This window comes from Lissotriton vulgaris, chromosome 10 (assembly GCF_964263255.1).
Source record: "Lissotriton vulgaris chromosome 10, aLisVul1.2, whole genome shotgun sequence".
NCBI lineage: Eukaryota > Metazoa > Chordata > Amphibia > Caudata > Salamandridae > Lissotriton > Lissotriton vulgaris.
This window is the reverse complement of record NC_141698.1, coordinates 1,155,413,862-1,155,438,444: the sequence shown is the minus strand read 5'-3', so window position 1 is coordinate 1,155,438,444 and position 24,583 is coordinate 1,155,413,862. Positions and strand designations below refer to the sequence as shown.

The 24,583-nt window shown below is 48.6% G+C and overlaps 1 protein-coding gene across 4 annotated transcripts in view; it reads left to right on the top strand.

Moving 5' to 3' along the window:
- FAM13B (family with sequence similarity 13 member B) overlaps nt 1–24,583 on the top strand; it is a 476,175-nt gene that overhangs the window by 405,161 nt on the left and 46,431 nt on the right. For all 4 annotated transcript variants that reach the window (XM_086942255.1, XM_086942256.1, XM_086942257.1 and 1 more), the window contains one exon: nt 19,795–19,896. In XM_086942255.1, the coding sequence (XP_086798381.1) occupies nt 19,795–19,896 (102 nt within the window). The remainder of the gene's footprint in view (nt 1–19,794; nt 19,897–24,583) is intronic.

The window sequence follows — 24,583 nt, the reverse complement described above, 5'->3', positions numbered from 1 at the left end:
TCTGTAAATCCATCATAACGATGTGGTTCTTAGGACTAACCCGAAATTTCTACCTAAAGTCGTCTCTGCTTTCCACCTTAACCAGTCTGTAGAACTCCCAGTGTTTTTCCCTCTACCAGATTCAGTAGCAGAACGAGCTCTTCACACACTAGACGTAAAAGGAGCAATACTTTAATACATGGAAATAACAAAATCCTTTAGAAAGACTAAAGAACCTTTTGTGGCTTTCTCCCCACCTCATAAAGGCAATCCTATCTTAAAAACCGGGATTGAAAGGGGGATTGTTAAATGGATCCAAATATGCTATGCTAAAGCCAAGCGCATGTTAACCATTCCCTCTAGAGCTCACTCCACACGTAAACTAGGGGCTGCTATGGGATTCTTAGGGAACATTCCCCTAGATGACATCTGCAAAGCAGCAAATTGTTTTCACCCCCCATGTTTACAAAACACTATTGTGTAGACGTGCAAGCAAAACAAGCTAGTGTGGGCCAGGCTGTATTAAGAACACTTTTCCATACCACTGCAACAGATTCAGGTAGCCACTACTAAGGGGACAACTGCTGTATAGTCTATGCGCAAATATGCGATCTACAGCTCATATGCTTCAAACGGAAAATGCTACTTACCAGTATGCATCTGTTCTTGGCATGTAGAGCTGTAGATTTGTATACGCCTGCCCGCCTCCCCGGGTAACTCTATCTGTTCAAGTGTTATCTTACATAGATGCATCACGCATGGACATCTTTTCTATTTTTAACTTATCCATCATGACCCTCCGTGGCAAAACAATCTGGAGATTGAGCCGATGCCCATGCGCACTATCGTCCTAAGGAGGAGTCGTCTATCTCATGACTACAAAGACTTCTTCCAAGACAAAAACAAAGTGCAAACATCCGAGCCCAACACCAGATGGCGATCTATGCACAAGTATACAAATCTACAGCTCTACATGCCAAGAACAGATGCATACTGGTAAGTCGCATTTTCCATTCCTCCATAGGGCAACATTGACTGTTTTTCTGTGAAAAGTTTCTAAGTGTGGAGTTCGAAAACCTAAAAAAAATTTTTTAATTTGTACTAACAAAAATGCTTTTACTTACCTGTTTATAGGAAATGTCCCAGTGCAGTAATCTCAAAAGTAACTTACCTGTATTTTTACTAAAAGTCCTATTCAAAGTATATACTGTATTTACAAAGTATTGCATTTCTCAGTAACAATATTGTATGTCAAAACAAAGTGCATATACAATTACAATGCAAACTAACTGTATTACAACTGTATATTTACTGCAAAGTATTTATCCCTTACCTGTGCCAGGCTTGCTTGTTTCTATGAAATAAAATAATTTTTTATAGCAAACCAGTTGGTCTTAAGTTCAGTTCTTGAGTGTGTGAATTCATTTGCTGACTGGGTGTGTACAAGAAATGCTAAACACTGTCCTCTGATAAAGCCTTGCTGCTCGAACACACTACCACAAATAGAGTGAGGCTCTATCTAACTTTAACCTCTGCCTACCTTTGGGGTTCCACTGGACTCTGTGCACACTACACCTCACTTTGGTATTGTATATACAGAGCCAGCTTCCTACACCCTCCCACTCCAGACACCTCTGGGGAAATGTGAGTAGGGGTCTCTGAGAATAGCCCGACTGAACTACTCCGATTCTACTTTTAAATAAGTACCTTGTGGGTGAGCCTTTTCGGAGGCTGACCGGTGCAGGGGTTCGCCCTTCTTCGCGCACTGGTCCTTTAGACTGGCAAGATAGAGATTGGCACGGAAGTTGTAATATTAAAGGGAGATTTTATTAACACTCATGAGTGGAACAGCATCGATACATAACCCTCAGGCAATGTATGAGGCAGCACATGGAGTACAGAAACCATTGAGCTTATATACTGTGATAGTTGCAGTGTAAGCGTGGAGGTTCAAAAAGAGGCAGTACAAGTGCACACATGAATAGCTATTCACATATAAGGATACATGAGAATCACGTTCGAGGCATGTGGGCTGCTGAATTCATATCTGTGCATAGATCGCCGCCTAGTGTTGGGTCCGGATGAGTGCACATTGTTGTCCTGGAAGAGTCTTCGAAGTATCACAAGATAGGTGGCACCTCCCCTGGACTACAGTGCGCATGGGCATCCTCTCCATCCTCAGATTGTTTTTTCCGCCATTGGGTTCGGATGTATATTTGTTAACTCAAGTTCGCAATCGATAGAACTCGTTCCAGCTTGGTTCTCGAGCCGGACGTCAAGAAAAAGCCGCGTGGCTATTCAGCTCCAAAGGCCCGGTCGACGCCAGAGGCCTTATCGATCATCGATAATGGAACGGATCCCATTCAAGAGATGTCCCGTTTGCAACTCCAAGTATCCCCACATCGACGTCCACCCAGTGTGTAACAAGTTCCTGTCTCCGGATCACGATGAAGCCAGCTGTATGGCTTGTTCTGGGTTCCGGTCCAAGAAAACACTTCGCCTTCGACGCGCGGCGAGGAAGGAAGTTCAGCGGACCGCGCCTGACCCGGTGAACATCTTCGATGCTGAAGAAGATGAGGGGGTCGAGCAAGAAGTTCAAGAGATCCAGTCGGATCCTGCGTCGGAGATTGACTCCAGTTATGCCGCAGAAGATGAGGAGATGGTCGAAAATGACGACGTCGTCGATGAGGTAGGAGACGACGATGAGGCCTTTGGGGCCGTAGAAGATAGCTCGAGCGAGGAGCTAGGCCCACCCATTGGTATGGGGGCCGAAACTGAAAAACTCGATAAGGCTCAGGTCGAGGGATTGCCACAAGGCCTTACCCAAGATCAAGCGCATAGTTCTACAGCCTCGCTTCAAGGCCTGGCTACAGACCATTCTAAAGAGCCATCGGTTGATCGATCGAAACCAAAAACATCGGTGACCACAAAACCGAAAGCACCGGAAACAAGAAACAAAACCGAAAGTACAAGTTACTTTGATCGGATCGAAGGCTTCTGAACAGTCGGCTCCGACGAAACAAAAGAGTGCTATGGACTCTGAGAGGTCGCTAAAGGGTGTCCAGTCTAAATCCGGCGCACCGAAGAAAAAGGTCAAGGACATCGACCCGAAGAAGTTGGCGCCGAAGACCGCAGACACAAATAAAGGACAGTCAGCAAGGACCTTGAGCACAAAACACACAGTGGCTCTAAAGATCCCATCGAGTCGACACAACCATCCGCCTCTTTTTCAAAGCAAGTGTCGGACTCGATGCAGCGCATTGAGAAAAAAGCTATAGCTGTCGGACCAAAGGCCACTCCACCCCCAAAGACAGTCAGTAAGACTCCGAAGGCGTCGGCACCGATTAAGTTTATACTGCCGCCGCCAGTGACACCTAAGGCGTTCGCCCCGCACACGGGCATTGAAGCGGCCAAGAAGGTGTCCATGGGGCTAAAGCCTACAACTACTGAACAGGCCACAAAGCATCGATATCCTCTGCAAGAAGACCAGCTGAGGCAATTCATCGACGCTGACACTGGTAGACTTTCCATCCACAAGCGAAAGATCGTCCCAGAACAGCCAATGGAGTCGTATAAAATTCCATTAAAGAAAAAGAGGGATTCAGCGACATCACCTCTTCTTTTTGAACCTCTAAAAAACTATGGCCGAGAGCCTGCTCCTTCTTCACCCACACATTCAGATGTGGATGTAGAGGATGCTGACAATGAGGAATACAATTATCCTGTCGACACTGATCCAGAAGAACCCTGGACAGACGCTGTTGACCCAGGGGAGCCACAAAATGCCCCAACAGCAATATCTATTCGGTTAAAACCTCACCTACAGAAGACACAGCTGCGTTTTAAGCACTTATTGAGAGGGCAGCAAAAAATCACGATGTCCAACTCCATGCTGACCCTATTGAAGAGGACTTTTTATTTGACACCTTCTCAACCTCAGAGAGAACTGTCAAGACTCTATTCATGCTAAAAGGTGTCCTGAAACACGCTGGAGACATCTTTAAGGAGACCACAAGGGCAAGAGTGATAAACCCCAGGATTGAAAAAAAATACAAACCAGCACCTGTGGACCCTACATATATCAAGGGACAGTTGCCATTGGACTCGCTAGTTGTTTCAAAGGCTCGTAAAAGAGCGAACTCTCAAACCACGGGTGATGCTCCTCTCCCTGACAAGGAATCTAAGGTGCTAGAAGCCTCAGGGAAAAGGGTGGCAGCTTAAACGGCCAATGCCTGGCGAATCTCCAACACACAGGCACTCTTAGCCAGATACGACAGGGCTCATTATGATACACTTGAAACCCTGTTACAACACTTGCCAGATGAGTACAAGGAGGCAGCAGAAATGCTAATACAAGAAGGAAAACTTATTTCCAACGCGTCTATTAAGTGTGCGCTAGACGCAGCAGACACTGCAGCCAGGGCTATTAATACAAGCGTTATGTTACGTAGACACGCCTGGCTGAGAATCTCCGGTTTCAAGCCTGAGATACAAACCACCATACTCAATCAGCCAGTTAACCCCTATTACTTATTTGGCCCAGAAGTGGACACCACCTTGGAAAAAATTAAAAAGGACACAGACGGCAAAGTCTATAGGAGCGCTACAGTCCCAGCAGTTCAGGGATGGTTCTTTTCGTCGCTCCAACAATCAAGGAGCTTCCAGAGGCCAGGTGTCCCAGCAGACACAATATATAGAAAAGGAGGCACGCAGACCACCTACAACAAGAACAATAGGGGTGGCTATCGTGGAAACAGCACCAAGGGCAGGGGTCGTGGAAACAGCTCCCGATCCTCCGCCACCAACAAACAGTGACGTCTTGTCACTACCCCCGACCATATAACACCGGTCGGGGGGAGACTACAACAGTTCCTGCCGGTCTGGAAAACCATCCCTACAGACAGGTGGGTGAGGCAGCTTATCCAGTACGGTTATTGTCTGGAGTTAACATCCACTCCACCCAACATACTCCCAAGACATCGTCCTATGTCCGCAGAGCATATACAGTTATTGCAGCAAGAGGTGGTCAGCATGCTGCAAAAAGGAGCCATAGAGCTCGTGCCTGTGGAACAAAGAGGTACAGGGGTGTACTCGTTGTACTTCTTGATTCCAAAAAATTACGGATCCCTCAGACCCATACTGGACCTCAGGCCCCTAAACCAGTACATCCTGTCAACATTTTCACATGCTCACATTACAGCAGGTTCTACCGTTACTCAGTCAGGGAGATTTCCTCGCAACACTAGATCTAAAGGATGCATATTTCCATTTACCGGTACACCCGTCACACAGAAAATATCTCAGATTTACCATTCAGGATCAGCATTATCAGTTCAAGGTCCTCCCTTTTGGAGTGACGACAGCACCCAGGGTGTTTACCAAGTGCCTAGCGACAGTGGCTGCACACCTACGGAGACAGAACGTTCATGTCTACCCTTATCTGGACGACTGGCTTATCCAAGCAAAGTCGGCCCAGCAATGTGCCACCCACATGTCCCACACCATTCACCTACTTCACAGCCTGGAATTTTCACTGAATTATCCAAAGTCCCACCTTCAGCCCGCCCACGTACGGCAGTACTTGGGCGCGACAATAGACACACTGGCAGCCAAAGCACAGCCAAATTCAGTGAGGATCAACAGCATTCAATTGCTGATACAAAAATTGAGACCTCAACACTCGCTTCCAGCATGAGTGTTCATGCAGTTGATAGACATGATGGCCTCCTGCATCTTCATATTCCCGCACGCGAGACTACATATGCGTCCGCTTCAGGAGTGCTTAGCACGTCAGTGGAATCAGGCTCACAGACAATTGAAAGACCTAGTGTTGGTGACCGGTCGCGCATACAACTCTCTGCATTGGTGGAACCCACAAAACCTTTGCAGGGGCCGAACGTTCCAAAAGCCTGTACCACAGATAATACTGACAACGGACGCATCTCTCCAGGGATGGGGAGCTCATGTACTCCACTACACAGTGCAGGGACTATGGACGATACAGCAGAGAAAGATGCACATGAACCTTCTGGAACTGATGGCAATCTTCATGGCGATGAAAGCATTCAAAGTACATTTGTGCAACAAAGTAGTGTTGATCCAGACGGACAACATGACTGCCATGTACTACATACAGAAGCACGGAGGTACACACACACTCCACAGTTGTCTCATATGGCTCAGAGCATGTGGCAGTGGGCCATTCAGAGAAACATCATCCTCATGGCAGAACACCTCCCAAGAAAGGACAATCAGATGGCGGACCTGCTCAGCAGGCACAGCCACCAAATGCACGAGTGGGAGATACATCCATCAGTACTCCACCCATACTTCCAAAGGTGGGGTCATCCAGAGACAGACCTGTTCGCCAGAAAGGAGAACGCAAAATGCCGAAGCTTTGCCGCCAGGTTCCCACACCCACAGTCGCAGGAAAATGCGATATGGATGAACTGGTCAGGCAGATTTGCGTACGCTTTTCCCCCAGCACCGCTAATACCGCTGGTGGCACGCAAACTGAGGCAACACTCGATGACTCTCATCCTGGTTGCTCCAACGTGGGCACGCCAACCATGGCACACCACGTTTCTAGAACTCTCCGTGGTACCGCATCAAAGGCTGCACCTCACACCCAGACTCTTGACGCAGAACCATGGCGACATTCAGCATCCAGATCCGCAACAGCTCAACCTGGCGATCTGGCTCCTGAGGTCTTAGAATTTGGCTACCTCAACCTGCCTCCCGACTGCATGAATATCCTAAAGGAGGCACGGAGGCCCACAACTAGAGCATGTTATGCAGCCAAATGGAAGCGATTCGTCATTTATTGTGCCAATAATTACATTAATCCGCTAGATGCATCTACTCAAAACATCATCTGTTATCTATTACATCTATACAAATGCAATCTGGCCTACGCTTCCATTCGTATACATTTATCCGCAATAGCAGCTTATCTCCAAAACAGGCGGCATCTCTCACTTTTCAGAGTGCCTGCCATCAAAGCTTTTCTGGAAGGACTCAAACGAGTTATTCCTCCCAGACACCCACCAGCACCTGTATGGAACCTAAATGTGGTCCTTACCAGACTGATGGGTCCACCTTTTGAGCCTCTCCACTCATGCGAGATTCAATTCTTAACGTGGAAAGTGGTTTTCCTAATAGCAATCACATCGCTACGACGAGTTAGTGAACTTCAAGCACTAACTATCCAAGAGCCATTCATACAGATTCACTCCAACAGGGTGGTACTACGCACTAACCCTAAGTTTCTGCCTAAGGTGGTTTCACAGTTCCATATGAATCAAACTATAGAACTACCTGTGTTTTTCCAGAATCCAGATTCAGTGGCAGAGAGAATGCTCCACACACTAGATGTCAAAAGAGCTCTCATGTACTACATAGATAGGACAAAAGATTTCAGAAAGACAAAACAACTGTTTGTTGCCTTTTCACCACAGCACAAAGGCAACCCCATTTCAAAAGCAAGTATAGCCAGATGGTTCGTTAAGTGCATACAGATTTGCTATCAAAAGGCTAAGCGCACATTAACGATTCCCCCAAGAGCCCACTCAACACGAAAGTTAGGGGCATCCATGGCTTTCCTGGGAAACATTCCCTTAGAAGAAATATGTAGAGCAGCCACATGGTCTACCATACACACATTTACCAAACACTACTGCGTAGATGTGCACTCCAAACAGCAGGCAGCTGGCACGGGCGGCCGCCGCTAATGGAGGGACTGCTATGTATTCTATGCACAGATATGAATTCAGCAGCCCACATGCCTCGAACCGAATATGCTACTTACCAGTATTCATCTGTTCTTGGCATGTAGGGCTGCTGACATTCATATCGCCCGCCCTCCTCCCCGGCGCCTGTAGCGGCTGCAGCACTCAGAATTACTCTTAGCATGGTCATCACTTACTGTACTACACTCCATTTCTGTCACAATGGCGAAAAACAATCTGAGGATGGAGAGGATGCCCATGAGCACTGTAGTCCAGGGGAGGAGGCACCTATCTCGTGATACTTCGAAGCCTCTTCCAGGACAACAATGGGCAATCATCCGGACCCAACACTAGGCGGCGATGTATGCACAGATATGAATGTCAGCAGCCCTACATGCCAAGAACAGATGCATACTGGTAAGTAGCATATTCGTTAGTAATAGAGTGGGAGGAGTTACAAAGTTGCTGACATCAGTTAAATAGCCTGACAGTTAATTCTGTAACCGGTGCATTCCAGCAGCTACAGGCCTCTCTGAGCATGCGCAGTGCTCAGGCTCAGTGCTGAAGGAGTGAACTATAGATGATGACTCAGCACATGGCAAACACATGGCTAACTAAAATGGATGCCACAAACTAAATGGCTTCCGCTCATGCGAACAGTTGGCGGTGCCATGACATGTAGCTCCTATAAAACTGTACAGGATCTGCGTGTTCGGATATCATACAATGTATGATTGGTGTCAGACAGATTCTAAACACCCCCACTGGGTATGCTGGCCTTTTTGTATCAGCTCGCTCACAGTGCCACTAGAATCTCCTCTTACCAAGGAGAGAATAGTTCTTGGCAACCTTCGAACATGACAACCCAGATGCCCAGGACCATGGAAACAATGTCCTACTTTTCACTCAGTCATTCGTGCTCACTTAGTCTCAGAGAGATACGTAGAATTAACGGTCTGGAAGTTTTTCAATAAGCATTTATTGAACGGTCGTTATTCTAGTGTAAAGTAGATGAGCTGCAACAACCACTAGACAGTAACAGATCTAAATGATTAGAAGCAGTAGGAAATTAAAAGATGATAGCTCTACCATCTTGCAATAATCATGAGGACATACGAGTATATAAAATACATGATAATAAAAGTGCGTACTTCTACGATGCTTCCCTAACTAGATGTACCCAAGTGTACCTAGCATGTGTGTAGATGTTAAGCCAAGGATCCCTCTAGGATAAATTTAACCCTATTACCTTGATTAAGAGCCTGTGGGACCCCGTCCTGTTCTCAGGTTGGACACCCCGCAAGGAATGTTAGACCACTGTGAGCTGGAGTATCTCCATGCAGGAACCTCAGCGTCCCTGGTCAGTGTATGCAATGTAGGGGAGAATATAGGTGAAGTGTTATGTTGTCGGAGCCTATATCAGGGTACCTATATGGAATATAACCGTAAGGTGCCCATTGCCCCTCCCCAAAACTACCTTAAAAAAAGATCACCTTTTGATCCTTGTCCCCACTCCATATTAAAACAGATTCCGGTTCCGATTGCTTAATTTCTAGTTAACATCTTCAACGAGATGTTTACCACAAAATAGTGGAAGAACTGATCAACACACAACTTACGTCGTTTATTCAGGAAAATCATCTGCTGGATGCTTCTCAGTTCGGCTTTAGGGCTGAACATAGTACAAAGACGGCCTTAATAAAAAACCAATCTTGGACAAACGAGGCTCTGCAGCACTTGTTCTACTTGACCTGTCAGCGGCCTTCGACCTGGTCGATCATGTTACCCTTGTCGACGCCTCAAAAAATTGGGCATTGCTGATGAAACTCTTGCCCTACTCCAATCATTTCTAACAGACATAAGTCATTTAGTCATGCTGGAAAAAATGTTCATCCAATTACTTCTCTCTTCCATGCGGGGTTCCTCCGGGATCTTCGCTAAGCCCTCTAATCTTCAATATTTATGTTTCAGAGTTGTCCTCCCTAATTAGATCTTTTGGATTTTCCCCCCACATCTTATACAGACGATACTCAAATTGTTGTATCAGCCACCAACAATACAGAAGTCACTATCTCTTGGTTTCATAACTGTATGCGAGCGGTTAGTGAATGAATGGGAAGACATCGTCTCAAATGGAGCTCAGAGAAAACTGCGGTGATACTCTTTGGTAATAAATGTCAGCTTTGAAGCCCAGCATGCTGGCCAGCAGGGTTGGGAACTCTCCCAATCACAGTCCAAAAAGCAAAAAATGTAGGCATAACAATTGGTGACAATCTGACCTTTAATAAGCATATCCGCTCAGTTGTCCAGTCCACCTTCAACACTTTGAGAATCATCAGGCAGATTCTTCCATTTATTACTCTCAACTCAAGAAAAACATTAATTTCTTTACGAATACTTACGAAATTGGATTACTGCAACAGACTTTTTGTTAAACTTCAAAAACAATATGTGAAGTAACTCCAAAGCGTGCAGAATGCTGCGGCTGGGCTTATCTTTCATCTTCCCAAGTTGCATCCAGTTTCTGCCTCCATCAAAGAGTTTCACTGGCGTTCAGTAAAGATCCGTATTAATTTCAAGGGGCTGTGCCTCACCTATAAACCTTGATTGATCTAGGTCCTAGTTTCCTTAACGGTCCCTTTCTTGGTACATACCCAATAGAGACCTGCGATCAAAAAACTCCCTGGCGGTCTTGCGTCCCAGTTTTAAGAGACTCCAATGGGGAGGCAGTTTTTCTTCGGAAGCCCCGGCTCTCTGGAACAGTCTGCCTATAAATATTAAAGCAGCCCCCACATTACTGAGCTTTAGGAAACGAACACAAACCTAGCTTTTTAACCCTTAGTCCTCTGCTGATCTCATCTTCACTGCTATTCCCAACTAGAGCAAAGACACCCATGAGTATTCGAGTGCTTTAGAAACATTTTAACATAACCTTAATCTAGTATTTAGGGGACTCTCCTAGACATAGAAACTAGATCTGCGATGACCTAAGAAGAAAGATGACTCTGCTGAGAAGACTGCTGTGGCCCCAGCTCTACTGGCTTCTTGGAATTTGCAACCAGTCTTGCAGCCAGCGACCTCTGAAAACTCCGGACGGACAGTTTTCTTTGAAAAAGACTCCAATCTCCTGTGGACAGCAGACCTGTCCAAGAGGAAACTAGCTCCAAGGACCCCAGATCCAGGCAGATCTGCGTCTCTTCCACTTTGCACGACGCCCATGGCTCGAGTCTGAGTGGCTCACCTGTGCAGTGAAGTCTCCCCAGCGAGCATGACCCTCAGTCCAGCATTGGTTGACCTCTCCTGGTCTCCGTGGCAGTGCCTGCAATGTAAATACAGAGGCACCTCCAACCTCAACCGGCTCTGATAAGAAGATTCCGACTTCGAAAAGCATCCCTGCACCTGAAGCCCCTCTGCCTTGGTGAGCGGAATTGACGGTGCCCCTATGACCCTCTAAGTCGTTACTTACCTCTGCTATTGTTGGTCTCCCTCCTGCAACCTCAGGTGCCACGCTTGCAGCCTGTTTGCGAAAAGAAGAATCTCTGTAGGAAAGCATTGGGCACTCGATACTGATTTTGCATCCTGCAACCTGCCACCCCTGTGCCCCTAGTTGGGTATGTTTGGTGTTGCTTTTTGGCCCCTCCTGTGCTGGTGCTAACCCCCAAAGCCTGGACCCTGCAACAAATTTACCTTCCTCCAAGCTGTGTGGTTTCAGACACGCCCAGTCTCCATTGAAAAACATTGGGTCGATCTCCGATTTGGACCTCCACCCGGCCGCCCCTGTGCCGGTGGTGCAGTTTTGGTAATCAGCTGGCTCTTGCTGAATTTTGGTCCTGAAGACTGGAATAAGTGCATTACTTACCTGTTTAACCAAGATATTGTTTTCCACTTAGGATAACATTAAACTGTGCAGAAAATTTTCGATTTTTCAAAGTGAAAAGTATTTTTAATTAAAAACGTACTTACCTTATTGCAAAGATCTTGGTCTTCAAAATAAAATACAAAGTATAATTTTCTAAGGGGGGCGTGGCCTTGGCGGCGAGCGGAATGGCGGCTCCGCAGTGAAGCTCCTCCGAGCGGGCGCCCTGTAACGGCACACGGAGATGCAGACCGGGGCTCCTGAACACTCCTCAAGCCTGTAAATGCCTCCGGACGACAGCGGGCCACAGTAGAGCCATTTCCGAGCCGCTGGAGCGGCCGGACACAGAGATCACGGCGGAGGGGTCCTGAAGCCTCCGGGCGTCGGCACCATCTTCCCTCTGCGCTGGAGCGCCGGGTGAGTCCCGCTCTGCCTTAGCGGCCGCGGCTCCCTCCCCCTTCGGTAACACTCCCTGCTGGGTTGTTGTGGGTGCCGCTGCCGCTGCGCGGTCCCTGCTCCCTGGGTTCCCTGATCCCTGGCTGCGGTCGGGGCCTTCGGCCCGGGCGTGTAGGGTAGCCGGGGCCTGGGGTTGGGGCTCGCGCGGCTCGGGGGTGGTGCCTGCGGGGCCTTGCTGGGGCTGGGGGGGGTGGGTTGCACGGCTGCTGGGGGGGCTGGGAGCCTTATTCGGCGCTGCCCGGCAGCCCCGCTGCGCCTCTGTGTTTCACGCTACTGAGCTGCCTCTATTTGATATTTTGATATTTTTGGGTATTTGTAGAGCGCAGACATACGCTCCAGAAGGAGCATCTTGGCGCTAAGTTAGCAAGCAGCGGGTACATGAGAGATGGTATGTGGTGAGGAGACTAAAGCTAGATGGCTGCCAATACAGAGGTAGCTGATTGTTGGTAGACCCAGGTCTTTAGGAGTTTTCTGAAGGTGTTCTCCTTGTCGGTTAGTCTAAGATTGACAGGTAGATTGTTCCATGCCCTAGCTGCAAGGACGGTAAAGGTCCTCCCGCCCCTGGTTTTGCATTTGAATCTTGGAACGGTAATGAGATTTGTACCAGATGATCTCAAAACTCGTGAGGGGTTGTAGCGTGTGAAACGCTTTGCAAAGTAATGGGGCTTTGAGTTTTTCATAGTTTTAAAAACAGTAAGGAGAAGTTTAAAAAGAATCCTTTTGTGTAACGGTAGCCAATGGAGAGTGTTCAACGCCGTTGAAGCTGATGACCTTCTTTGAAGTCCCAACACCAATCTGGCAGCTGCATGTTGGATGCTCTGCAGCTTTTTAAGGGTGGACTTTTTTACTCCCGCCATTAAACCATTACAATAATCAAGTCGGGAGAGTATTAGAGCTACCGCGACTGATTTTCGGGCTGCAATGGGGAGGAAGTCAAAGAATTTTTTCAAAGACTTGATGTGTCCAAAACAGCGGCCAGCAGTGATCCTGACGTGGTCATCGAAAGAGAGGAATGAATCGAATTGCACGCCCAGGTTCCGTGCTGAGTGTACAGCGCTAGGTGGGGCCTCAGAGCCTGAGGGCCACCAGTCCTTCGGGCAGAAGGATATATCTTTGCTCAGCAGTATGATTTCGGTCTTGGCACTATTGCATCTTAGATGATTGTTGTTAAGCCACTGGAAGACATCGGAAAGACAATTTTGGAAACGCAGATCTGCGCTCGAACACTTTGTGTCGATCGTAACGACAAGTTGTGTGTCGTCAGCGTATGACGTGACGAGGATCCCATGGGATCCCATGGAGGATCCTCTAGGAGCTCCACCACATGTACCCGGTGTACACCCACGACTAAGGTGGCGACGCTCTGCACGTGGTGCCTGCTTGGAAGTGATCTGTTGACGTACCTGTGACTGACCTGTGCCTCCTTACACTCTTTCTCCTTACACTCTTTCTCCTGATCTGAGCCCACACTACTTGCCCGCTGCAGTTGCCCGGGTGGGGGTTATACCCGACCACCTGCACTACAATTGATCCCTGCTCTCCGCCATTGTCGCTGCGTCTGCGACCCCGCCACACAACTGCAGCCATGGGGTAGAAAGACCCGGCCCAGAGGACACTTCATTTTGATAAACCCCCACCGCCTACTGCGGATCCCCCTCCGGGCGCGGCATCGGGGGCACAGGGGGCACCAGATCCTGGTGACGCAACGTCCATGATGGTCGCCATGATGGGGGAGATGCGCGCCGGCTTTAAGGCGATGGACACTCGCTTTGATAGTTTAAAGAAGAAACTGGCTGACATCGGCTCCACGGTGCAGGCTCACGACCGGCGACTGGACCTAGCGGAATCAAGGGTATCTGATTTGGAGGACGGGTCATCCAAGGCTCTGAAGAGGCTGGAGCGAGTCAAGAAGATTCTCAAAGATGTGGCCATCAAGAATGAGGATTTGGAAGCTCGGAGCCGGCGCAATAATATCCGTATCCTTGGCGTGGCGGAGACAACAGCCACGGGCCGATTCGACACCTTTGTGGAGAAGCTCCTCATTGAACTGTTTGGCAAGGACACCTTCACGACCGGCTTCGTGGTGGAAAGGGCTCACAGGACTTTGGGGCCTAAGCCGAACCCGGGACTGCCTCCTCGGCCCATCATCGCCAGGATCATGAACTTTCCAGATCGCGACGTCGCCCTTCGGGCTGCACGAGAAATGGGAGATGTGCAGTGGCAAGGGAGTAAGCTGTCCTTTTTCCCGGACTACACTTTGATGGTGCAGGAAGCGCGTCGGAAGTACACCAGTGTTAAGGCGGCTCTCCGCAATCTCGGCCTAAAATACAGCATGCTGTACCCTGCCCGTCTAAAAGTGGACGTTCATGGCAGATTCCGTATCTTTGACTCTCCAGCTGTCGCTCAAGAATTCTGCTGCTCCTACAAACAGGGGCTGGGTTCGGCTTCTGGCTCTAGGCCTACATCTCCGCAGCAGCCGGACACACAAGCTAGCGCAGATTTATTTGCTGACTCTGGCCGAGGCTGATCACCTGTGACACTCCAGCTGAGGGTTTCTCTTTGTTAACCGGGGTGTGTTGTTTTATCCGGGTTTCCATGCTTGCTAATATCTCCAATTTTGTGCTGTGGGGTTGCCCGCTTGGGGGATGGCGTTGCCTCCCCCCATGGCATATGCCTACGTGTTTTGCTCTTTTTTCTGGGGCATATTACGCTTCAATTTGCAGAAATGTCCTGAAGCTTTGTATTACTGTTCATTGTTCTTCTGCACTGTTGCTCGAAAACTAGTTGGGTTCTGCCTCTCTTGTGGTGCGGGGAGGCTGGGTGGCGGGTGGGGGTGGGGGGAGGGGAATGTGTGTGTACTTTCTGGTCCCCTTTTAATTTTTTTTCATTATCATTATTGTCTTTTGCTTGCGAGGCACATATTGTTGGTTGGTTACATCACCGTTTATTGTTCGCGCCTTTGGATCTGTCACCATGGCCCGGGTAGGCTTACAGGTGGGTCCGTCGGGTCTGACATTGATGACATGGAATGTTAGAGGGCTTAATTCCACCCGTAAACGGAAACAGGTACTGCAATACGTTGAGAGGCATAGGACAGATGTCCTTTTGATACAGGAGACCCACATGACTCAGGCGGACACGTCATCCTTTGCTAGGGGCTGGGGTTCCCACAGAGTCTTTTCATGCTACAGCAGGTATGCGCGTGGGGTGGCAATTCTGATACATAAGCGGATTCCTTTTGTCTTCTTACATAGCAAAGCGGATAGCGAGGGCAGATATGCAATGATATCTGGACAGTTGCATGGCCATAAAATTGCTTTTGTGGTAGTCTATGGTCCGAATGTCGACTCCCCGGCCTGTTTTGAGGACCTGTACCTCTCCCTTTTACACTCTGACATAGACATGCTGGCGATGGGGGGGTGATTTCAACATGCTGATGGACTCCGGTAGGGATAGTACGTCCCCCTCCCCTGATCGCAAACGACTCGCCCGCGCAGCGGTGGCGTCCATATGCTCCCATTTCTCACTTCTGGACATTAAGGCCAAACTACACTCCACCTCTCCTGTTTTCACACATCACTCTGGCTACCATAATACCAGCACCAGAATAGATTACTGGCTACTTTCTCCGGGATTAGCGGGTTGGGTCACGGATCATTGCACTCTTCCCCGCACCCTTTCAGACCATTCCCCCGTTGTCCTGTCCCTTGCAGTTCCTCGATTGGGCGGCTACGAACGGCAGTGGAGGTTTCCTGGGAGGGCTTTAACAGACCCGGTATTTGCAGAGGAGGTGCGTGCCGCGATTGAGGACTATTTTGAACTGAATACTGGATCGGTGACCACCTGGGCCACACTATGGGAGGGGTTCAAGGCTACCATAAGGGGGGTATGCATCACTAAACATGTTGGGGCACTGCGAGAAATCCGTGCCACTCTGTCTCGCCTGGAGAAGGAGTTGTTGGCTGTCGAGCATGTGATCCTTACTAACCTCTCCCCGGGTCACGAGGCACATCGCCTCGAACTGCTCCTGGAGTTCAGAGACACGGCAGACAAGGAATTGAAATATTTAAGCAAATACCACACGGCGCGCCAGTACGGTGAGGGCGATCGACCGGGTAGATTGCTGGCTCAGCTCTTGCGCCCTCCCCGTCAAGCGACGTATATTACTGAGATAACTGATGCGCAAGGCGATCGCCATGTCACTACCCCCGCCATTTGTAGCACCTTTTTGGCCTACTATCGGCATCTTTACTCATCTGCCCTTACGGCGGAGTGTCGCGACCCGGGACCATACATTAATGAGATCGCTATGGTGTACCTGGAGAAATACATGCAGGATTTTTTGGCCCATCCCATCACGCCGGAATTGATCGCGGAAGCGACCGACTCCTTGAAGGGGTCCTCAACGCCTGGCCTTGATGGCTTCACAGCTGATTTTTATCAAGAATACAAGGAAGAACTAGTGCCCATTCTTATGGAAGTGTACGCAGAGGCCTTGGACTCTGGCATTCTTCCTCCGACTCTTCGCGAAGCGGTCATAGTTTTGTTGCCCAAACCAGGACGCGACCCCACGGTCTGCAGCTCCTATCGCCCACTTTCGCTTCTCAACCTGGACTATAAGATCTTGGCCAAAGTGTTGGCGATGCGGTTAGCGTTGCTGGTTAACACCATTATATCGCCGGCACAATCGGGCTTTGTCCCTCAGCGGTCAACATCGCTGAACCTACGCACGATTTTTTCGGTTCTCCACAGAATCGATCCAGCCACCCCTGCTGCTGCGGTCTTTTTGGACACCGAAAAGGCTTTCGATACGCTGGAATGGCCCTTTTTTCTAGATGTGATGCACAGGATGGGAATGCCCGCGATGTTTGTCGCGACAGTGGAACTGCTGTACACTGCCCCCGCGGCCCGCATTCGCATAAACTGAACCATTTCCGACAAATTTACTCTATCTAGAGGTACCCGTCAGGGATGCCCCTTGTCTCCCTTGCTTTTTATTTTGGCAATGGATCCCCTGGTGCGACACTTACAGGAAAAAACATCTCCACAGAGGGCTGCAGTTCCGCACGTGCCCTCTATTGGTCTCGCTCTATGCGGACGACATGGTCTTATATGTCCGCACTCCGGAGACCAATCTGCGACCCCTGCTATCTGAGATTGAACGCTTTGGCGAATACTCTGGCCTTAGGGTCAATTGGCACAAGTCAGTTATTTCCCCTCACCCCCGCCACCATGCAATGGCCCTGCTCCCTCCCACTGGAGTGGTGTGAGGACTCTGTCAAATATCTGGGGAAACACATACACCTTGATACCGTGTCCATTATACACTTAAACTATGGCCAAGCTCTTGATTTTCTGGAGGATAACACTGACAGATGGCTGCGTCTCCCTTTGTTAATGGCTGGGCGCATCGCCATTGTAAAGATGGTTGTTCTCCCCCGGTTTTTGTACCTCTTCAACAATATTCCGATTTCTCTTACCAAGGTTTTTTTTACGCGATTACGCACTGCATTGCTGAGATTGGTATGGGGGGGTAAACGCCCACGACTGGCTTGGCGCACGCTAACGCTACCGTACGAGCGGGGCGGCTTCGGGGTCCCGGATTTCCACCTTTACTTCCTGGCTGCCCAGTGCTCCTACGCACACTCTTGGTATCATCCTGATGCCAGGATTCCGCACTTGAGGCCTGAAGCTGACGCGGCGCTCCCGGTGAGCCTTGAGACGGTTCTTCCTAAGGGTCTCCCCCGTGAACAACAGGACATACTCCCACTCACCACAACGACTTGGGCCTGGGACAAACTTAGGCGCTTGCTTCGCATAGATGCACTGTACTCCTCCGCCCAACTCCCACTGGCTTCCTATAACGGGCGAAACGGTGGTCTGTAGAACGCTGGCGAAGTTCCAGTTACACACGATTGGTGACCTGTTCCCCAATGGCCACGTCTTCACTATCACTGAAGATCCCCGCTTCGCAGACCGCACATTCATGGACACATTCATTCTTACAAGAATGCGAGCGATGCTGAGAGCTACCTTCGACACATTTCCTCTCCCGACGGAAGATACTCCGGCCCTAACGCACATCATACAGAACACATCAGGGGCCCACATGGTGTCCAAACTTTACAAACTGTGCTTGCTTTCACTTCCCTCGTCGGACGAGGCGGTCCGTACCGCTTGGGAGCTATATCTAGGCACACAGATCACGGACGATCAGTGAGAAGCATGTTGTGCCATGACCAGGGAGGTCTCCATGAATGCCAGACACAAGCTTATACATTTTAAATTTCTCCGAAGACTGTACCACACACCAGCGCTTTCACTTAAGATCGACCCCACAACTGTCCTAAATGTGGCGCCCACCAGGTTGACTTTGCTCACCTTTCCTGGACTTGCCCGAAATTATACACCTACTGGGTTGAGATACACAGAACGTTGGGTGAAATACTGACACTATCACTGACTGTCATGCCTGAGATTGCACTGCTGGGGTATGTGTCCAATTTCCCTCGTAAAACCCGCAGATTGGCGTCCATTTGCTTCCTGCTGGCCAAGAGAGAAGTGGCGCTGCTTTGGTGCTCGCGACGCGCCCCCACGGTCGCGTCGTGGCTTAGGAGCGTGGCATACTGCAATATGAACAGCGTGGAATATTCGGAACAGCTTCCAACCTCCTCCCGCCCCGTGGATATCTGGGGCCCTTATCGCCATTATATAACTGAAAAGGCGGAGATAGCGCCCTCTCAATCCCTACATCCAAACACTCCGACCGGGGTGGGTTAGTTCGTGAGCTCTCCCTCCTTGCACCCGCTTTGAGATTGCCCCCGTGGCGGCACACTTACTTTCCTTGTGAATGATGGCCTGATTCAGGTGGGCCGGTGGTTCTTCTCCTTTCCTGGCTCTGGAGCCTATTCTTGCTGGAGCCGTGGGCAGTGGAGCGGCTATGATCCGGCCCGTGGTTTGTTCTGTCCCCTGTCACCTGTGTTGGCTCTTGCTGGGTGCTTGTACCCTTACAGGATGGTGCCGGTCATCATCGTTTTTTGTATTGCCCTAGGATGGTTGTCACCGATAGTTATGTGCATTGTCTTACTAACTGACTTAAGGTGCTGTTCTCGCAAGATATCCCGTATGATTTCTGTTTTTTTTTATACCTCTTTTTGTTATTTACGTGCATTTTGATTTACAGTGCATCCACACCTGTTGCCTTATTAGAAAAATAACACTACTGTATACATGTTATCCTGCTATGCAATCTTACTGGACAGATGCATGTTCAATTTGTTTTGTTGATACCGCCACTTGCTATTCCAGTATACATGATGTGTATCGAATTGCTGTCAATGTAGATTGCTTTACTGACCTCAATAAAGTGTTTACAAAAAAAAAGTATAATTTTCTAAAATTGGTCTTGCGTGCGTCCATTATTGATCACTGTTGTGCAATAAACATACACTCCTCTGTGTTCGGCGTAAGGCTGCTCGCCCGCACTCCCACTAATAGAGCACTTGGGGTTTTACATTGGGCCCTGTACACGTTTTGGGAAACCCCCGGACTCTGTGCTCGATATCATCACCTAGTGGTGATACCATACACAGAGCCAGCTTCATACACTGAACAGAAATCGCGTCCGCGAAACAAGGAATACACAAAATAAAGTACCATGCGACTAGGAAGACGTCACAAAAGCGATTTCTTTATATTGCTAAGCAATTTGTCTTGTTTTTAATCCATCTTAAACACATGAGTAAACTTAATATTTCTTTCAATGTGTAATTTCAGGCCAGAGTTGTTGGAGCAGCTTTGGAAAGCGAGGGCAGAGAAAAAAAAGTTGCGTAAAACCCTTCGAGAATTTGAAGAGGAGTTCTTTCAACAAAATGGAAGGTTTGTTTTTTGCTTTATCAATGGTTGAACTTGGTTCTGGTAGCATTATGCCTTCTAGCCAGTAATGAGCGTCTGTTTGCCAGTTTTGCCTCTGGTGGTCATTAAGTATTCAAAGCCTTTGGGTTAGGATGTGAATTTGAAGACACTTGCCCTTGCTGCTTATGTATGTGAAGGAACCTTTTTCCCAGGTGTTAGACTGGATCACAGTCATATCTGTACCCGTGACTCTTCCCTTGCACCAGGTGTCCGTGTTAGAAGCCGCTTCTGGATCTGTGTGGCTAATCTGACACCTTTTTATTCTCCTTTTCAACAATAATCGATCATTAAAAAAAACTGTTATTACTACAAAAATAAGTTTGGCTTTAACCCTCGCTGCAGGCAGTTCCTCTGATGCACACATTTTCCTTTGGTATCTGAGAAAGCAGCATGATGTTGCAGTGTGGTCTTGGATTTAATTCAAAGCATTTCTTTTCCAGCTGTTATCTAGTCCGTCTCTCCAAGAAAAAATTCAAGCCATTGGATCAAGATCCAATTTGTTGGGGAGAAGACCCAAAGCCGGACTCTTTCATAGTTTTACAAATGGAAAAAGGGAATGCTGCCTGACCTGAAATATCCATTCCACCTGGAAGGGAAAGCAAGTGAATTGGGGCGCTCTGAAAAGACTCACAGGGGCTAAGCTCTTCACCTACCTGTTCTCTACTGTGGACGCTGGTCTCCTCGGTCCCCCCTCCCGCTGCCGCAGTTCCATTCTTCGCGGCCGCCGAGCGGAGGAGGGGACTACTAATCCCAGGCTCCTCAGCGGCGGAAGCCGCCCTCGCCATTTCCGCGCCCGGAGGCGCATTTAATCGGAGGACAGCCCCCGCGTCGCGGGACCGCGCGCGGGTCGTGCCGGGCTAAGTCCGGGCCAAGGGCGGGCCCGTTTAGCCCGTTTAAGAACGTGCAAGGACGGGACGGGCCACCCCCCTTACATTTCGCCCGCGGTCCTGTTTCGTGGGTATATTGCACTTTGTCTATTACACTGACTTGTTGGCCCCTTAAGGAAGCCAAAGGAAGAGTGGTCACTGCTCATTGCTGAGCCTACCAAAGGGATTCTTTCTTGCTGTTTTTGCCCCGTGCTCGTGAATCCGCTCTCCCTCCGCCGCCGCACCTTGAAGTAAGTGAGAGCGAGACTGCTACTAAATATGTCCTCACGGGCGGGAAAAAATCATAATATCACGCTTGCCACTTCTAATGGGGTGGTGACTAGAACCATCGATCAGTTCTTTAAGAGAGTCTCTAATGTGCTGGAAAAGGAAATCGCTGACGTGGAGAGGCGTCTTTCTTTGGACTTAACCCCTTCCATGTTCATGACGAGCTCAGCTCGTCATGCAGTACATTGGTCGTGTGCTCATGACGAGCTGAGCTCGTCATGAAACAATGTATTCCATGGATCTGCAGCACAAAGGGGGAAATGCTGCAGCAGTGATAGTTAATAACGGGGAAGCGATCTTCTTTGGGGCAAATAGGGACTGTGGCTTCGCCATTACCTATAAATCATATAGTCGAAAAAACTAGGCAGGTGGATATAGAGGATGCAGAGGATATAAGAGAAGAGTTGGGCAGTTCTAGTAGTGTTTTATCTCTGCTGAGTCTGTCCACCAGTACCGATAACGATGGTCTATTAAATTCTCCTAGATTATCCCCCCAATACGAGTCAGAGGACACCGCCTAAGATTAAAATAACTAAAAAAGAGGGGGTGGTCCTTTAAAGACTCGCCAAGCCAAAATGCAAAAGAGGAGTACGACCTCGATAGTGTCAGATGCTGTTCAGCCCCCAATACCCCCCAGGGCCCCCTTAATATCAACTCATCGCCCATATTGTTTTAACGATGAGGGTGGCCTTCTGGAAAAAATTGAAACCCTGGTAAAATCACTGATCTTGCCTCTCTTAGAGAGAACAAGGATGATCAATACGCATTTAGCCCTGATCGATAAAAAAGTAGAAGGGAACACACTTTTATTATCTGACCTGGCAAAGGGACTGACCAGTATAAACGCCGGAGTAAATTCTGTAAATATTATGCCACCAACGAAACCATACCCTCCTTGTTCTACTCTCCCTATAAAACCAAACTACCGTATTTTCCGGCGTATAAGACGACCTTTTAACCCCTTAAAATTTTCTGGAAAGTCGGGGGTCGTCTTATACGCCGGGTACAAAATTTTATGGTATTTTTTCATGCGCTTTTTCATAGCGAGGACTTCACTCGAAGGTGTCAGACCGCTTCACAATACGAAATAACAAGAAACAACACACCTTATGTTAAAAAATACAGCCACCGACCCTGGCAACGTCCAAAAATACAGCCACCGACCCTGGCAACGTCCACACCCAGGCCCCGCGCCATGAATTGTGCAAGTATCGAAAGCGAGCGTGTTTTTGTCATAGCGAGGACTTCACTCGAAGGTGTCAGACCGCTTCACAATAGGAAATAACAGGAAACAACACACCTTATGTCAAAAAATACAGCCACCGACCCTGGCAACGTCCACACCCAGGCCCCGCGCCATGAAGTATCGAAAGCGAGCGTTTTTTTCATAGCAAGGACTTCACTCGAAGGTGTCAAACCGCTTCACAAGCGAGCAAATGGCGCCATGAGTCTTACCTCGACTGCCGCTGCCGCTGTACACGCGCCTCCAACCGCTTGCACATCCCCAGGCAGACGAGGCAGCAGGACGAGGCAGCAGGACGTCCGAAACACGGTACATGGTAATGGGCAGCCAACGCCGAAGATGGCAGCGCCCGGTGTGTTGACACGTTTGGCACGTTTGGCACGTTTTGGCACGCTCACCTCTCCCCTTGGCATGGGCGTGGCATAGAAAGGGGACTGTACAATGTTCCCGAATGTTCCCGAAGGCAGTAGAGCACTTGCCGTGATTGGCTGGTTGTTGCTAAGAGGAAAAACAGTCTCGTGACTAGATAGCGTATTTGCCGTACCGTACGTGTGGTGTTGAAGACAGTCTCTGCACCTGTCCATTCTGTACAGCACCAGTACCGTACATCGAGTGCAAATGGCTGACAGTCAAGAACCCGGCAAGGCTCCAGCAGCACATTCCGTGCAAATGGCAGACAGCGAAGAACCCGGCAAGGCTCCAGCAGCGCATCCAGAGCAAATGGCTGGCAGTCTAGAACTCAGCAAGGCTCCAGCAGTGGCAAGGAGAAGAAAATATGAAGCCAGCTACAAACTCAAAGTTGTGGCTTTTGCCACGGAACATAATAACTGTGCTGCTGCTAGGCAATATGGAGTGACAGAGAAGATGGTTCGGGCCTGGAGAGCAAATGAGCAAGCATTGCGGAGTATGCCAAGGGGCAAGTGTGCACTAAGAAGAGGCACCCCACATTGGCCAGAACTGGAAAAGCACGTAGCAGACATGGTGGCCGAGCATCGGCAAAGCGGGTATGTCGTGACCCGAAATAAAATCCGCTTGGTTGCACTTCAGTGGGCCAAATCTAATCCCGATCTCAGCCACAGATTTAAGGCCACTGTGTCCTGGTGTACCAGATTCTTGGGAAGGCATAATCTGGTATTGCGGCAAAAGACAAAAATTGCCCAGAAATTACCAGCGGATCTTGATGCCAAAATGCATAGCTTCCATCGCTACGTCATTAGGCTGCGCAATGAACATGTGTATGCGCTAAGTAGCATCGGAAACATGGATGAAACTCCGATGAATTTTGATATGATCGCCAACAAAACTGTCCATCAAAAAGGCGAAAAGACAATTTTAATAAAAACAACAGGACATGAGAAGTCCAGTTTCACTGTGGTACTTGCATGCACAGCTGATGGTGGCAAACTGAGGCCAATGGTTATTTTTAAAAGGAAAACAATGCCGAAACTCAAGTTTCCTGCTGGTTGTTTTGTGCATGTTAATGAGAAAGGATGGATGGATGAAGAAGGGGTAAAGCTATGGCTTGATAACGTATGGAGCAGGCGACCAGGTGGACTTCTACAAAGGCGTAGTCTACTGGTGTGGGATATGTTCAGGGCTCATTTAACTCCCAGCACCAAGCAAAGGCTGGCAAGACTGAAAACGGATGCTGCTGTTATACCTGGAGGACTGACATCGTTGGTGCAGCCACTGGATGTGTGCCTAAACAAGCCATTTAAAGATCGCATCCGAGAACAGTGGAATGAGTGGATGGTTAGCGGTGAAAAAACATTCACAAAAGGGGGAAACATGCGTGCGCCACAGTTGGATGTTTTGTGCAACTTTGTCATAAAGGCCTGGAACGACATCGATGCAGAAACAGTCATAAAGTCTTTCAAGAAGTGTGGCATATCGAACTCATTAGATGGTATGGAGGACGACTATCTGTGAGAAGGTGAAGAGGATGCCGAAGAAGACACCACATCATCTGATACGGAATTGGTACAAGATCCATACGATGACTACCTTACAGATGTACCACAAGATCTCATAGACTTACTTATGAGATCAGATGACGAAGAGGAGGATTTTGAAGGTTTTTAAAGGGAACGTTATAAATCCTGTAGAAATCGCTTGGATTTATGGGAAGTTATGGAACGTTTAATGCACTTGCACTGTTTCATGCACTACGTTATTTATGTTTGCCGTTATTCAGAAGTGACAGTTTTTGATATGGTTTTAAATAAAATGTTTCCGAGTAAAGCAAGATTGTTTC